Source organism: Hemitrygon akajei, chromosome 4 (genome assembly GCF_048418815.1).
Source record: "Hemitrygon akajei chromosome 4, sHemAka1.3, whole genome shotgun sequence".
In the NCBI taxonomy this organism is placed as follows: domain Eukaryota; kingdom Metazoa; phylum Chordata; class Chondrichthyes; order Myliobatiformes; family Dasyatidae; genus Hemitrygon; species Hemitrygon akajei.
In genome coordinates this window covers 65026059-65044313 of record NC_133127.1, presented here as the reverse complement: position 1 = coordinate 65044313, position 18255 = coordinate 65026059, and the positions used below count along the sequence as shown (strand labels likewise).

General features: G+C 42.4%; 1 protein-coding gene across 2 annotated transcripts in view; it reads left to right on the top strand.

The window, feature by feature from the left end:
• The window catches only part of maml3 (mastermind-like transcriptional coactivator 3), a 493444-nt gene that overhangs the window by 457428 nt on the left and 17761 nt on the right, over positions 1-18255 (top strand). For both annotated transcript variants that reach the window (XM_073042730.1, XM_073042729.1), the window contains exons 3-4: positions 1940-2200; positions 7758-7875. In XM_073042730.1, the coding sequence (XP_072898831.1) occupies positions 1940-2200; positions 7758-7875 (379 nt within the window). The remainder of the gene's footprint in view (positions 1-1939; positions 2201-7757; positions 7876-18255) is intronic.

Below are 18255 nucleotides of genomic sequence, written 5' to 3'. Positions count from 1 at the left end.
AACGGTTCCTGTCAAACCTGGCTACTGTGCTCTACCCCTGGAACACGTTCCTATAGATCAGGAAAGTGGACAAGGCAATGTGACAACATCATGGAAATGCTGATGGATTGTTCTTGTTTACCTCTGGAAAATTAGATAACTGAAATATTTACAAAAGAAGACACTCTTCTGGACATATTCTCCCTAATGCAAATTGAAAGACTCCCTACTACGGCAGAGATGATCCTCAGGGAAAGCAGAAAAGACACCACTCTCTATCAGTTCTACATGGCCACACAAAGTGGTTGGAATGTGCAGCAGAAACTCCAGTCTCCCCATTTCTTTGAGTGCTGGGATGAACTTGCCCTTGACAGAGATTGTCTTATGTGGGGATTGAGGGTTGTTGTAACATCCAAGCTGAGAGGCAAAGTGTTGGAGGCTCTACATGAATCTTAGGGTCAAAATGAAAGCGTTGGCTTGAAGTTTAGTCTGGTGGTCTGGCATAGATCAGCAGATTGAGCAGCTTGCCGTGCATTTTTTGGGGATGGCCTACTTTGCCCTGGCAGAGAATTCATGTGGACTCTGCGGGACCATTCATGGGCACAAATTTCCCGGTAGTAGTGGATGCAGCTACAAAATGGTCAGAAATGTTCCCAAATTGTCTTCACTACAGCTTTACACATTGTTGACGTGTTGAAAAGGCTCTTCTCAAGGACTGGTGTTCCAGAATAGTTAATCAGTGACATTGGACCACAGTTTGTTGTAGATGAGTTTCAGTCATTCCTAGAAGTGAATGGAATAAGACATATTACACTTGCTCTGAGCAACCCAGCTACGAATAGCTTGGCGAAAAGGTTTGTTTAGAGTCTAAATAATGCTTTGTGAGCAATTTCATTAAAACACTACTGACACTGAATCAGAATTAGGCCAATTTGCACCTTGCGTATCACAGAGCAGCACCCTCCACAACAAACAACTCACCAGCTATACTGTTCCTGGCCCATCACTTGCATTCATGCTTGGGTCTCCTCGTACCCAATCTCAGGAGTGTGCAGGACAAACAGCTGAGACAAAAAACTACTCAAACAAGAAGGTTCAATGTCTCACTCTTGGACAAGCAGTCCAGGTGAAGTGCTATAGAGGTGACCAAGAGTGGGTACTTGGGAAGATTAAGGACAGAAATGGGCCACTCTTCGACACAGTGGAGAGTCCATCTTACGTCATCTGGAGATGACACATTGACCAGTTTGTGAGAGCAGAGTCAATTGTTAGAGAAGATAGGTGTCCAGAGCTGTCAGAAACACCTTCTGCAGTCCCAGAGTCGATTCCTACAACCAACACGCAGAGGCCCCAGAATCTGAGATTGTTTCACGGCCACAAGTTCCACATGCTAAGCAGAGTGATCCCCTTGTCAGGAAAGACATTATCCCACAAGAGTAGGAAAGACTCCACACCGATTAAATCTTTACGCGTGAATGGGGAAATTTTAAATTAACTATGTTATGGATATTATATGCAAGTTGAGATGCATTCTATATTGAGTTGGAGTTTGTAGCTAAGCAGGGAGGAGCATTGTGTATTTAATATTTCAATAAGATTTGAGTAATATTGCAATTGTGTAGTTTGATAAAGCATTCTTTGTTTGTTTAAATAATTCATTATGGGTTATGTGTTAAAATAAATAAATTGCAAACATCATGACGTTACCATTTCATCAGTGCGTGCCCTGCTTAAAGTAAAAATGAAGTCCATGAGTTAACCCCAGCTCTCCCATGTTTTTCTTCCAACTAGTTTTGGAGTTATGAAGCATAACACTCTTGTTAACATTTCAGAAGCAAAGCATGAATTGTTGGGATGAGGTTATTGCTGATCTGTTCATTTTACAGATAGTATCCTGTTTGTGGCTGTTGTTATATCTTGTATGTTTTTGAGCATTAAGTCAGTCCTTCTCTCTGCACAGGATCAGAATCCAGTGGGATCTTCTCGGCCGGCAGGATCCATCCAGCCCCCTGTCCCAGGTCCTGGCACTGGGGCCCCAGTGCCCAGCTCCATGACTGGTAACCCTGGAGGCCCTGGTTACCTTGGAAACCAGCAGCAGGCTGTCATGATGAAACAGTTGATGGAGCAGGAGAGACAGAGAATGCATCAGATTCACATGATGGAGCAGCAGAAGCAGCAGTTATTCAGGGAGCAAAGACAGCAGCAGTTTCTGGCAGAGCAGGTAAATATTTATTATAGATAGCGACTGCGACCAGGATCCCTCTCGTACCTCAAAGTTCCCCTACTAAATCCAAAGCTAGTCTAATTGGAGGAGACCCTTGTGAATTTGCCCTGATTTCATTATATTCTCATTACGATCAGTGTCACAGGTGCCCTATCTGAGTACATGTAACTTTTTTTTAAATTTCTCTTCTTTTTTCGTCTCCATTTCATAACAACTTAAAAAATATAGGAACAGGACTAAGCCATTCAGCCCTTTGAGCCTGTACTGACACTCAGTACAATCATGGTTATTTCTTATCTCAATACCATATTAATGTTCTTCCAACATCTCAATAGCTTTTGCAACGAGAAATGTAATTACGTCCTTAACTGTGTTCAGTGACTTAGCTAATTCCACCGATTCATCACCCTCCAGGTGAAGAAATTTTTCATCTTAATTGTCATTGTCTAACCCTATATCCTGAGGCTGTGACTCCTTGTTATCAACACACTAGCCAAGGGAAAATCTTCCTCTTATCCGGTCTGTCCAGCTTTGTAGGAATTTTATTAGTTTCAATTATGTTACATCTGATTCTATACAGTAGGCATATACAAACCCAGTCAACATAGTTTCTCCTCAGACAGCAGTCCAACTATCTCATTTCTCCCTCATCTCAGGTACAGTACCGAAGTGATATGCTTGTCCTTCTCTGGTTTTGTGTTACTTCTTATTGGTCTTTGATGTTCAGTTCCCTTGGTTTTGTGATTCTCAGCTGCAATGGAATCCCTTCCCCTCATGTGTCCACCCACTTATCCTGGGCTGTAATCCAGTTCTGTAGGCCTGAACCTAATCACAATGTGTTTTACTGTTTCTGCAATTCTCGCCTCAGTACTTTAAATGGCAGCTTCAACACTTAGAACATAAACACCGTAAATGTCCAAGTTTTAGCTCCTGTTGCACATTAATTGGGACTGTATTAGAACCAAGGAAAAATATCACATATGACCTGTCTCAGTACTTAAGAAGTCCTGTAGTCCCCTCATTTACTCTTTTCTAGCTAAGGATTTAAAATCTCTTTTTCTTTCATCCCTGAAGTCTGACCTTTTTTGCCTTCCTCCTCGCTATGAAGCCAGGACTTGTGCAGGTCTGTAGATACAGTGCTCGGGCAGATCTCCACATGGAGACCAAGGCATCTAACAAGTCCAAGTCCAAGTCCACTCAAGGAGGATAGTAGCAACTCTCAGCTAACCTCACATTTAATTTACCAGCAGAGGTCACTGGATAAAATCATGCGCCTGGATTGGTATACATATATTACATATACATAAAATACATGGTAGATATCCAGCATACCCAACAATGATGGGAAACTTGTACAGGAGAGTTTTTGAAGTGGAAAACCTATTGCACTGGTGAAGTTCCACTCTCTCGACTCAGAAGTCCAGGTCTTGTGGTACGAACAAGCATCACAAACTGGAGTCTTCCTTGGTTGCAGTAGATAACCATGATGTCTTCTCTCCCTTGTCATACCCTTCGTTCTCCACAGAGCGCTGCAGTACCACCTTCCTAGCCATTGGATCTCACTGCAGATCTCATCTGCCCACTCCACCAGAGATGACTTTGCATGCTAGGACAGGCATACCCTCACCTGGTTTACCCTGCTTTCAAAGCAGCATTGCGCCGAGGTGTAGCCGCTGTCGTATGCAAATAGCTACTTGCGGTGAGAGCTGAGTGTCCAGGGGGCCTAAAAGTGAGCGAGCTGCCCCAGAAAGGACATTGCTGGCCTGTTCAGTAGAGGTGCTACCTCCCTGCCCAGCTAAGGCCAGGGGTGCAAGGGTGCACCCGCCAAATAGCACAGGCCAAGGTTTGAACCAAATGAAAGTCATACTGTAGGTGGGCATCTCTCAAGCTTTTACTGGTGTCACTTCCATGCCCGCTAGCTGCATCGTGAACCTAACTAATATAAAGTGGTTAGCACATTGTAGCAGTTTATGAGCCTTGGTGCTCGATACTTTGCGGGAGCACTGAATGTGACCAGGATAGAGAGCTGCATCTGTGCTCTCAACTTTCAAATCAATTGATTTCTTCCCCGTTCTCTGATATAATACAGTTCTGGGACTTGGCTGGCACTTGCTGTTCAGCTATTTCATTACCTGTCACACAAATCTCCTCTTAAAAGTTGGCTCTTTCCTTGACTTTTTTCAGTATATTAAGAAACAAAAGGACACCGGGTCCAGTGATCCTGACCCAAATACTGAAACATCATCATTTGCACTTTTCTACAAACCACTCACTGTTTTGAAGTGCCCCCCCCACCCTTCCACCACCAAGCATAGGCTTGCCCCTCCATATCTTAAATGACCTCTGAAGTACTAGTGATAGTCAGCAATGTGAACAAGGACATATCCGAGGTCATTCCCAGATTAACGCACTGCTGTCTGTGTCCTTGGGCGATTGAGGCAGAGTTGTAAAGTGGTAGCTGTCTAGTGACCAGTGTTGTCCGTGTGTACTTCAGGCATTCTGCCTGCTTCAGATACTTTGCAAGCACTCAGGATGCAAGTTTGGTGAGAGATGAATGGGCACGAAGGTGAGGGTTCAGTGGATATGTGGCCTGTAGCACCACACCCATCCAGTCCATGAGCTTGCTCTTGCTTTTGCTTAAAAAGCAGACTCTGAGCTCCAAAGTCATTATATCAAAAATTCCCACCCAAGACACAATTGGGTAAAAATACAAGTTCTAAACTTAGGGATACAAACATTCAGCATTTGATTTTCAAATTTATTTTGATCTTACGTGAAAACTAACTAGGGCACCTGATCTACATGTATGGTCTTTTCTAATACTGCACCCTAACATCCAGAACTATGCTGTGAAAAACAAACCCAGTCAGAAGTGTGGGCTCCACTTGTTTTTGATAGGGATGATCAGTTCTCACCGCGTCTCACCTGTCTGCATGTTGCTTTTGATGACACCAAGCCTGTTCACGCTGCCTCACTATTTGATCCACTTATAGTCTCCAGATGGAGCCAACTTGCCAAGATTAAAAGTCATTCATTCTGCATGGAATATGTAAACAAAAGTATTTGATGCTTTCATGTTGGGGAAACCAGCTTTTAAAGAAAACACACTCTATTCAGAAAAGGTCTTGCTAAAGTTGTGGCATGGTTTGTTTAGACCACAGATGTGGAGATTCGATGGTGCAGTAAGTCCTGTTAATGCAAGGGATTGAGCTGACTAGAGGCTGTAAATTCTGGCCAGAGCTAATTTATTGCTGCAAATGAATCTCTTTCTTTCTTCCTCAATCCGAATTGTTGTTCAAATCGGGTGGAATGTAAGTGCACTGTCCTGACCAAGTAGGGTGAGGCAGTTGTTCTATTTTCTGTTCTCAGGCTAATGGCAATATTCTAGTCATTTATTGTAGCTGTATTTGGAATCTTTAGTTTTCACCAGCTTACATTAATAACCTAATAACAGTGCAGTTTATTTCCATGTTGTACGTGGGATGCTTTCCTGTGGCAAAGGTGCTCCAAATGAATTCAAATTGCTTTTATCACTGAGGTGACAAGAGCCTGTTCACTTCACTGGCTTTATATGCCTGTAAAGTCAAAACAAAAATTTGCTGAAATAAGGGAGAAATGTTCTGAGAACTGAACCTTTGTTAAAAAAAAAAGTTGGGTGCTTCACGAGGGGGTTAACAACAAGGAGCTGTTCTAGAACAGAGGGTGGGCAGCTGAAGTTTCAGCTATTGACGGTGGAGCAAATTTTGGGGGGCTGGGACTCATCAGCCATGATCGGCAGCTCATCTAGGAGAAGAAAAACCCTGATTTCAAACCTCGGCCGCCTTGCAGTTATACTCACTCATGGGGTAGGCTTCGGGAGTAAACCTCAAGAAAAATCCAAAGCTGGAGTCTCTAAAGCAGTCTGACGTTGACTGGCAATTCCTGTGACGCTGCTGGTACCAAGCTGTATCGGTCTCAGACATTCCTTTGGATTCATCAGCTGTGTGGAGAGAGGGAGCCTGCTACATTGGCAACAGCTTGCTCTCCATATCGTACAACACTGGCTTGCGTATCATATAGACAGCTGGGACACGACATCGATGGTCAACCCTGAGCAATGGAGGGGCCTCAAGGCAGAGCAAAGAAAGGCCTTAGCACCCATGGATTGTAGGATTAGGGTAGATTGCCAATATGGGGGCATAGAATCATGAAGGGAAGCAAAAAAGTGGAAGAAATGTTAAATATAATGTAAAATGGCGAGAAGAACGATGGACAAGGATAGGACAATGTGAGATCGGTATGGGAAAAGTTTTGAAAAAGCTGATATTTATGGAAGGGAACACTAAAAGCTGGTGGTGTCTTTGAAATGCTCAGGAATGCTGGTGACAAGGGAGTAAATAAAGGTTACAGTCAACGCATTAGAAAGAGAAGTCAGCTGCAGTATTGTAGTGGAGGCATAGTCAATGTCCACCCTATTGTTATGAAGTGGATCTCAAAACATACATTTGATCTAATGTATTTAGTGTATTTATCTAGTGTATTTATCAATGTAATCACCCAAATAATTTTTGAGCAATAGTGGAAATAATTGGTGATTGGACACTGCTCAAGAAGAATTGTGGGTTCATTGTAAATTCAGCTCTAGACATGCATCACACCACTGATTAGCTGATGGAGAACTTTCAGTACTAGGTTTGCCCACTCTCAGCAGTTTTCTTGGGCAATGAGGAAGGGGCTACATTTTGCCATCATGTCCTAGGATGGAGCTCCTGCTCCTCGTAACTCTGCAGTGTCCATGAATATTGGGTGCAGATGGGCAAATGAGAGGTTGTTTGCCAATTAGCTCGCAGTTCTCACTGCTGTAATTCACGCATGGAGCTCAGTCATCAGTTGTACTTTTATACCAGTTTCTGAGGCACTTTCAGGCTGTGAAGAGAAAATGTTTGCAAGTTTCACAGTGATTCTCATAGTCTTCAGATGTAAATCAGTTCAGTGGTCTGCAGCACTCCGAGAGGATTGACACTTTCAATTCTTTCTACCATATCTCTGGATACATTGCATATTTGAGAAAAATTTTAATCAATTTCAGGCCTATAAAGCATCTGCAGTCATCTGCAGTTTATACAATTTACTTCAAGTTAACTTCACTAAAAGTACCAGTAAACATTACAAACTAGGACCTTTGAAGGGGTGAGTTAATATTGGTTACCAGTTGAAGACGTAGCTCTGGAACTTCCACATTTGTTTAATTGAGGTCTCACTTGCATTAAACAAATGTGGATAAGTTATACAATAGGAATGTCATCTCTCAATAAATTTCACCTTAAGTTTAATGCTGTAGGTTAATTTCCTACATCAATGATCTAACATTTATTTTCTCCTGTTTTCCTATTGCTTTAGTTGGATTAAATAAGCAAATGATTTTGGGAAAGCCAAAAAGGGGGAATAAAAATCAAGGTAACTTTTTCAGTGGGTTGATGGAAAAAGCTTTTCAAAAATTTAAGGAGGTGTTGCAATGACTGCTTTGACTGCAATTGTTTATTCAAAATCAATGGGTTTGCTTTCCTCCCATTAGCAACAGCAACTACAGCAACAACATGAACAGATGCAACGGCATCTGCCCAGACCACACCCACAGTGCAAAGATCAGCAGAGGAATCCATATCCTGTACAACCGGTCAACCAGTTCCAAGGTAAGCCTTACCTGCACTACGTTTTCCCTGTAGCTGTTACTGTTTATTCCGCATTATCTTACTGTTTTACCTTGTACTATCCAAACGCACTGTGTAATAAATGTTGAAGTTTTTCACTGTACCTTGATACATGCAGCAATAATAAACCAATTCTCATTCCAATTAATATCCAGTTGTCTTACGCTCAGATTCTACCACTCTCTTTTACTCCAACAACAATGTTCACCACTTGCATTTTTTGTATTGTTTTCTGCTCCATTCAGAACATGCCCTGGAATGTTTATTCCATTAACATTGCTCTCTAACCCTGAATAAAAACTACATATATATATATATATATATATATATATATATATATATATATATATCCAGGTGTCAAATGAAGGTACTTGTCACTGAGAGCCAAGCAATCGCAGTAATTATCCAACCCTGTCCTGCGCATTGCATGGGCCTATAGTACTTGGAATGTTGCATTGGACCTCCATGCATTGAGTAATTTATTGAAAGTTGAAGTTCTTTATCTGCACGTTTCTTGTCATCTATGGCTGTGTACAGAAAATCACAGGAAAAAGTATCTGTGATTTTGTAGTACGACATGATTTTGCAATTTAGAAGATCATCTGCTGTCTGGTGGATCAATTGATGTTCTCTACAGCTGGCTGTAAAATAAGGATTGCTTTTGACATTCACGGCTATGTTTCTCTCCAGGACAAGACAGGTTTTACCTGATAGTCTAAACATTCTGAGACACTAATGTTACAACATGTTAAGAAAATTGATCCTTTGCCTATAGAGTTAACATGTAGGGAATGGGTTTTTGCAAACTGGAACAAATTCATGAAGTCCCTCCAGCTGAGTAAAGAGGACCTTGGTGATTTATGGCTTGCTTGAGCTTGTGGTGGTCCATGTCCATGTCCACAGTATCAGTACATGGTTATATAGAGGTCACCAATATGATTAAAAAAAGTGCCATCCCAAAAGGCTGAAATTTCACTGTTACCAGTAATCTCTCATCTTTTTTAAGCAATACAGCTCTTTTAACAAAATCACGTAAGAAAGAATGGCTGTGGCAAAGTACTTATCATCAGATCATCTCCTCAACCCTGTCCGAAGCTACAGAAGTTTATCACAGAAAGCTACCTCTCACTGTCTCTGGTAGAGAAGGGAAAGGGAGAGGGGAAAGCCCCAAATCTAGACTGACATATTTGGTTTCTGTCTGGACGTTGGTTGGTTGAGAAACGAGTTTAAAGATTTTTTTTTATTGATTGATGGAGATACAGCACGGAATAGGCCCTTCCAGCCCTTTGAGCAGCTCCACCCAGCAAACCTCCCCCCACCCCTGCTGCTGATTTAACCCTAGTATAATCACAGGACGGTTTACAGTGACCAATTAACCTACTAACCAGTACATCTTTGGCCTGTGGGAGGAAACTGGAGCACCCGGAGGAAACCCACACATTCCACAGGGAGTGCGAACAGACACCTTACAAATGTTGCTGGAATTGATTTCCGGACTCCAACGCCTCGAGCTGTAATGATGTTGCACAAACCACGCTACCACGGCACCCTTTAATTCTGCTTTTTATTGTGGCTGTCCATTATGCAGCTTTCACAGAAAAATCCATTGGATTAACTAAAATTTCAATGAAAAGCCACTTTTCAGTAGGATTATACATTGTCCAGTCTTGCCGATTGCAGCCTAGATATTCTGTATAACTGTGTGTAAAAGCAAGAATTGCTTTTAACATTTATGTCCATGCTTTTTTCCAAGGCTATACAGGAGACAACTGCTTTGTTTTTGAAGGCATGCAATTGTATTAACCTGCCTACCAAAGCAGGCAGTTAAAATGATTAATAGTTTGCAGCTCTGACTGCTATTCCACTGACACAGGCTGGAAACCATTGCACAGAATGTATCATCACACCCCCGATTATTCAGAAATGTTCATTCTCCTTTCACCATGAAGTTGTCTTCTATTCCATTAACAATCAGTTGGTATGTAACCGCAAGATCTTCCACTTGAAGTGTTCAGCAACTCTGAACAGCTGCCTTGTTTTGATCATCCTGTGATTGGCTAGCTTCCTTAATATATTCAAACTTTCAAGCCCATATAAGGTCTGTAAGCCTGGAGAATTTGGTTATGACCCTGATGAGGAACTGCTGACCAAAGCCACTTAGAAACTTCCTTATTTTGTGAGCATAATCTCAACAAAAAGTGCCCAGATCTGCTAAATATGTTTTTCTTTCTTTCTTTTAGTCCATTTTAACTCTGATCATTAATTATATTATTTTCTAAATGCCTTGTTACCATTGTATATTTCCAGTTTCCTTTCCCCTTTAGACTATAAGACATAGGAGCAGAATTAGACCATTTGGCCTATCGAGTCTACTCTGCTATTCCAACATGGCCAATTAACTATCTCCATCAACCCTATTCTCCTGCTTTCTCCCTTTGACGCACTGACTAATCACAAATCTATTAACCTCCGCTTTAAATATTCTCAGTGACTTAGCCTCCACAGTTGTAAGTGGCAATGAAATCCACGTATTCACCACCCACTGGCTAAAGAAATTCCTCTCATCTCTGTTTTAAATGGATGTCCCTCTATTCTGTGGCTGTGCCCTCTGGTCCTAGATTCACCCACCACAGGAAACATACTCTCCACATCCACTCTGTCTAAGCCTTTCAGTATTCAATAGATTTCAATGAACACCACCCCCCAGTCTTCTAAATTCCAGTGAGTACAATCCCAGAGCCATCAAACAGTCCTCATATGTTAACCCTTTCATTCCCAACATCATTCTCGTAAATTTCCTCTGGACCCTTTCCAATGCTAGCACATCTTTTCTTAGACAAGAGGCCGAAAACTGCTCATGATACTCCCAAGTGTGATCTGATTTCTGATTATGCCTTGTAAAGCTTCAGCATTACATCCTTGCTCTTATATTCTAGTCCTCTCGAAATGAATGCTAATATTGGATTTGCCTTCCTTACCAGCGACTCAACCTGCAAGTCAACCTTTAGGAAACCCTGCGCAAGGATTTCCAAGTCCTTTTGCACCTCTGATATTTGAATTTGCTCCCTGTTTAGAAAATTGCCTATGCTTTTATTCCTTCTACCGAAGTGCATGACCATACACTTCCTGACAATGTATTCCATCTGCTGATTCTTTGCCCATTCTCCCCCTCTGCCGAACTTGTTTTTTTTATTTTTGCAGCAGTACAGTGCAATATATAAAATTACTACAGTACTGTGGAAAAGACTTAGGCACCCATATATACACACACATATGTGCCTAAGACTTCAACACGGTACTGCCTAATGTGAAAAGAAGCAGTCCCAATATCAACCTGTGTGAAACACCATTAATCACTGGCAGCCAATCATAATAGACCCCCCTTTATTCCCACTCTTTATCTCCTATCAATCAGCCAACCTTCAGTCCACCCGAGTGTTTTTTCTTGTAATACTGTGGGCTCTTACCTTGTTAAGCAGCCTCATGTGCAGCAGGTTGTCAAAGGCCTCCTGAAAATCCTAGTAAATAACATCTACTGACTCTCCTTTGTTTATTCTGTCTTTTATTTCCTCAAAGAGTTTCAACAGTTTTGTCAAGCAAGATTTCCCCTTGAGGAAACCATGCTGAGTTTGGCCAACTTTATCATGTTCCTCCAAGTGCCCGAAACCTCATCCTTAATAATGGACTCTCCCACATCTTCTTAACCACTGTGGTCAGGCTAACCTGCCTACAGTTTCCTTTGTTCTGCTTCCTCTTCCCCCCCCCACCACCGAACTTCTTAAAGAGTGGAGTGACATTTGCAATTTTCCATTCCTCTGGAACCATTCCAGGATCTAGCAATTCCTGAAAGATCATTACTAATGGCTCCGTAATCTCTCCAGCTGTCTCTTTCAGAACCCAGGTGTGTAGTTCATCTGGTCCAGGTGACTTACCTGCCTTCAGATCTTTCAGCTTCCCAAGCACCTTCTCCTTAGTAATAATAACTACAGTACACGCACTTCTGCCCTGTGACACTCTTGTGTGTCTTGCATTCTACTGGTGCCTTCTAGTGTCTGACGCAAAGTACATGTTCATCTGCCATTTCTTTGTTCTCCCACATCATTTTCCAGCAGTCTGATATCTACTCTCAGCTCTCTTTTACTCTGTATGTATCTGAAAAAAACTTTTGGTATCGACTTACCTAGCTCATCTTCATATTTCTTTTCTCTCCTTATGGCTTTTTTTAGTTGCCTTCTGTTGGTTTTTAAAAGCTTCCCAATCCTCCCACTACTTCCCAAACTTCCCTCTATTTTTTGCTATATTTTATGTGCTTCCTTTTGCTTTTATGTTGTCTTTGACTTCCCCTTATCAGCCAGTTTCCTCATCCTCCCTTTAGAATGCTTCTTCTACTTTGGGTTATATCTATCCCGTGACTTCCTAATACCCCCAGACACTGTTCTGCCGATATCCCTGATAGTGTCCCCTTCTGTGGAACTGTGGCCAGCTTCTTTCCTATGCCTCTGTAATTCCATTTATCCCACTGTAATACTAATACGGCAGACTTTATCTTCTCCCTCTCAAACTGCAGGTGAATTTTCTCATATTGTGATTGCTACCTCCTAAGGATTCCTTCACCTTAGGCTCCCTATTAAATCTGGTTTATTACACAACACCCAATCTAGAATTGCCTTTGCCCTAGCAGGCTCAGCTAGATCTGCTCTAAAAAATCTCATAGGCATTCCACAAATTCTGTCTTTTTGATTTTCCTAATCGACCTGCATATAGAAATCCACTATGACTATCATAACATTGCCTTTATTAAACATCTTTTCTATTTCCTGTTCTAATTTATATCCTACATCATGTCTAGTGTTCAGAGGCCTGAATATACTGTAACTCCCATCAGCGCCTTTTTAACCTTGCAGTTTCTTAACTCTACCCACAAGGATTCTACATCCTCTGGTGCTATGGCACCTCTTTTTAAGGATTTGATTTGATTTTTTACCAATGGAGCCACCCCACCCCCTCTGTGTGCCTGCCTGTACTTTCAATGCAGTGTTTATCCTTGGATGTTAAACTCCCAGTTATGATCTTCTTTCAGCCATGGCGTGATGCCCACAACGTCATACCTGCCGATCTCTAACAGTGCTACAAGATCATTGACTTTATTTTGTATACTAAGTACATTCAAATTGAACATCTTCGGCCCTGTTTTCATCACCGTTTTTGATTTTGCCTTCAGATTATACTTCAATGTATCCCACTGACTGTAATTTTGCCCTATCATCTACCTGCCCTTCCTCACATCTCACCGCAGAGTGCATTGACTTGTATAACAACCGTCATGACCTTAACCCTGTCACTCCAGTTCCCATTCCCCTACCAAATTAGCTTAAACCCTCCTCAACAGCTCTAGGAAGTCAAGTCGTTTATTGTCATTTATCTACATACATGCATATAATGTATATAACCATATAATGTATAGAAACGAGACGTTTCTCTGAGCCAGGGCATAAAGCACAGTAGTACACATAACACACGACTACTTATGAAGGTGAGGGTAAAATCTACAGATGAACCACACATAAATAACGAACTAAAGTGCATTAGCATTAAATATTGTACTGGAACAGATCAACCAGTGACACTTTGAGTTCAGAAGCCCAATGGCCTGGGGGAAGAAACTGTTTCCCATTCTGAGCGTTCTTGTTTTTATGCACCGTTGTCTGCTGCCTGATGGTAGAAACTCAAAGAGGATGCTGGATGGTTGGGTGGGATCCTGAATAATACTAAGAGTTCTGATTATGCAGTATTCCTGATAATGTCTCTGATGGATGGTAAGGAGACCCCTATGATCCTCTCAGCTGTTCTCACAGTCCTTTATAACTCTTCCAGTCTGATGCTCGGCTGCTCTGATACCAGATGGCGATGCAGCTTGTCAGGATGCTCTCAATGGTGCTCTTGTAAAATGCAGTTGAGATGATGGGGGGAGCCTTGCTTGCCTCAGTCGTGTTAGGAAGTGGAGGCACTGCTGTGCCTTCTTGTTCAGGGATTTGATATTAAGTGACCAGGTGAGATCATCCGTGATGTGAACTCCCAGAAACTTGATGCACTTAACTCTCTCTACGGAGGAGCCATGTATTCGCAGAGTGCGATAATTCGTCTGCTCCCTCTTGAAGTCCACAGTGATTCACTTTGTCTTCTCCACTTTCAGGCTTAGGTTGTTCTTCTCACACCAGTCCACCAGCCACTCCACTTCCTCTCTTTCCTCTGTCTCGTCTTCGTTCTTGATAAGGCCAACCACTGTTGTGCCATCCACAAACGATGACATGGTTTGAGGTGGATCCTTTGACACAGTCATGCATCAGCGGTGTGAACAGCGGTGGGCTGCGCACACAGCCTTGGGGAGCGCCAGTGCTCAGCGTAATGGGATGAGAAACGTTGCTGCCCACACTGACTGACTGTGGTCCTGTATCCAGTATCCAGTTGCAGAGGGAGGTGTTTGAACCCAGCGAAGACAGTTTCCTTCCAGTTTCTGGAGTATGATGATGATGAATGCCGAACAGAAGTCTATGAACAGCTGTCTGGTGTATGAGACCCCATTTTCCACGTGGGGTAGGACAGGGTAGAGGGCATCGTCAGTGGATCACTTTGAGTGGTAAGCCAACTGGAAAGGGTTCAATGTCGCTGGGAAAAAGGTTTTATATGGCTTCATGATCAGCCGCTCAAACCATCTCATAATAGTTAATGTTAATGCCCCCAGACGACAGTCATTCTGGCAGGTTACTGTCGCCTTCTTTGTCACTGGAATGATAGTTTCCACCTTGAACACTGGAAGGATAATGGAGCATTCCAGAGAGACATTAAATATATCATCAGCAAACTTGCCTGAAGGATATTGGTCCTCCTCTGGTTCAACCTGTCCTTTTTGTACAGGTCACACCTTCCACAAAAGAGATCACAATGATCCAGAGATCTGAAACCCTGACCCCTACACCACTGCCTCAGCCACTCATTCATCTGTACTATGCCTGCCCTAACAGGCAGGTGGTATTGGGAGTAATCCAGAGTTTATTACCTTGCGCGTCCTGCTCTTCTGCCTCTTCCCTAACTCCCTTTACTCACTACACAGGTTCTCTTCCCCCTTTCTACAGGTGTGCACCACAGCATCGAGCTGGTCACCTTCTCTCTTGTAAATCTACAGCAGCCACCCTGCGACATCCTGGACCCTAGCACCTGGGCATTACACCATCCTGGCATCTCTTACGATGGTCACAGAATCTCCTGGCCATGACCCTAAATGTCAAATCTCCTGTTACTATTGCTCTGCCTGACATTACCCTTCCAAACTGAGTCAGACAGACAGACAGATAGATAGACATACTTTATTGATCCCGAGGGAAATTGGGTTTCGTTACAGTCGCACCAACCAAGAATAGTGAAGAAATATAGCAATATAAAACCATGAATAATTAAATAATAATAAGTAAATTATGCCAAGTGGAAATAAGTCCAGGACCAGCCTATTGGCTCAGGGTGCCTGACACTCTGAGGGAAGAGTTGTAAAGTTTGATGGCCACAGGCAGGAATGACTTCCTATGACGCTCAATGTTGCATCTCGGTGGAATGAGTCTCTGGTTGAATGTACTCCTGTGCCTAACCAGTACATTATGGAGTGGATGGGAGTCATTGTCCAAGATGGCATGCAACTTGGACAGCATCCTCTTTTCAGACACCACTGTCAGAGAGTCCAGTTCCACCCCCACAACATCACTGGCCTTATGAATGAGTTTGTTGATTCTGTTGGTGTCTGCTACCCTCAGCCTGCTGCCCCAGCACACAACAGCAAACATGATAGCACTGGCCACCACAGACTCGTAGAACATCCTCAGCATCGTCCAGCAGATGTTAAAGGACCTCAGGAAGTAGAGACAGCTTTAACCCTTCTTGTAGACAGCCTCAGTGTTCTTTGACCAGTCCAGTTTATTGTCAATTCGTATCCCCAGGTATTTGTAATCCTCCACCATGTCCACACTGACCCCTTGGATGGAAACGCGTCACCGGTGCCTTAGCCCTCCTCAGGTCCACCACCAGCTCCTTAATCTTTTTCACATTAAGCTGCAGATGATTCTGCTCGCACCATGTGACAAAGTTTCCCACCGTAGCCCTGTATTCCACCTCATCTCCCTTGCTGATCATCCAGCTATGGCAGAGTCGTCAGAAAACAGTCTCAGAGCTGGCCGCAGTGCCTTTGGCTTTGATGCTGCTGCTGTGCCCTGATATGTCATCCCCTAGCAGTCCCCAAAGAGGTATACTGTTGCTGAGGGGAATAGCCACAGGGAAACCCTGTACTGACTGCTCACTCCCCTTACTTATCTGGTGGTCACCTATCAACTATCTGAAGCCTACAGTCTGCCCTCAGTGTTTGTTAAATAATAGGATTATACTTGCTACCTGTTTATCCGTGAGAACTATTCTGTCTTTTGATCTGTGGAAACCATTCTAGGCACTCGGAAATTCTGGGAGATGGCAATCTTTACTACCTCCAATGCCACCGTCTTTCAAAACATTGAGATGGAAGACTTTAGGCCAAGGGATTTATTGGCCTTCAGTCCCATTAATTTCTTTAATGCTATTTTCTTACCATTCCTCATTCACCCTACATCTAATTCTCCCTACTATTTCCAGGAGGCCTTCAATGTTTTGCTTCATGAAGGTGAAAAATACTTGTTTAACTTTTCTGTCATTTCCTTGTTCAGCTATATATTTTTTCCTCTCTTGGTCTTCTCATTTTTGCATTAACTTATGCTTACCTTTTTCTTCTTTTATATCAATGGAGGATTTTAAATTACATCATGTCCTGCTGAAGGGTCTCGAAAGGTCAACAGTTACTCTTTTCCATAGATGCTGCCTGGCCTGCTGAGTTCCTCCTGCATTTTGTGTGTGTTGCTCAGATTTCCAGCATCTGCAGATTTTCTCTTGATTAAAATTGTAAAATGTTTTTATGTTTCTTGCAAGATTACTTTCATATTTTACATTGCTTTCTGAATTTGCTGAATTCTGAAATGTTCCGAATCCTCAGGCTTACTGCTCATGTTTCTTTGATCAATAATATCTTTAACATCTCTTGTTAGGTATTGCTGGACCACATTTCCTGTTTTTTCTTGTGCGTGCCTTGAAGGGATATATATTTCCTGTACACCAAGTTTTATTGTTGCTTGCTTACTTTCAATCTAGTTTCCCAATGATTTGCCTCGTTTAGATTTAAGACCCTGATTTTGCGTTGAACTAAGTCACTTTAAATCTTCATTTTAAATTCTGTCATTCCTAATGGCATCTTAACTACAAAATGATTAATGCATTACACAATTCTAGATCTAAAATAGCATGTTCCCTTGTTAGTTGTTCGATATACTAAGCTCTTGTAGCTCCATGAATTCATCCTCCACACTGTTACTGCTATTCTGATTCGCCCAGTCTGTGTATTGGAGATTAAAGTCCCCGATGATTGTTATATTGCTCCCATTATAATGCCTCAAATTTGCTGATTCGTACACTGCTGTCCTTTAGCACAGTTGAGTACTGATCTTTGTCACTGAAGCTCGGCAATTGCATACTCCCATTGTCTTTCTTACATGGAATATCCTCACCCATTTCTTGATGTCACATGGAGTGAATCAGATTGACTGAAGACTAACTTCTGTGACATTGCAGCCGTAGTAGGAGGCTGAGATGGATCATTCAACTGGTGGTCCTGATTGAAGATGGATGGAAAAGTCCCAACATGCTTCATTAATGCAGTGTTTTGAGGTTCTGGGTCTATTCTGAATCATCTAATTTAACGTAAGTGAGCTCCAAACAACAAGATGGAGAGAGGCTTCACCTAGTCCCCTAGAACATGTGCAATCTTGTCCTGTGTGGAACTGTACCCAAGCTAACCTTAACTCTTTTCTGACTGCAGACCACCTGTAGCCATTCACTCACCATGTGTAGAGCGCCCCCCACCTTACCCCCTTGATGACATTTGGTGAGCACCAGATCAAATAATGGGATCTGCCTTCTTCACTCTCTTCTTGTGTAACAGCTGGGACCTAAACGTAGATGGGAGCCCAAGAGTAAGGGAAGACGTTATAAACGAGATGCTTTCACCTTGTACGGTACTGTGTAAGTCTTCGGCACATATACAGTATATATAGCCAGGGTGCCTAACACTTTTGCACCATACTGTAAGCTTTTTTTACGTCATTTCCTGTGTGGGTTAATTTTGATTTGATTTGAAGCATACAGTGGAAAGATACCCATATCCATCTCCAACCTTGAAACAGCAATATCCGTGAGTGTTAAAGTTTTGTTAATCTGGGTAGACATTTAGTAGATACAGTA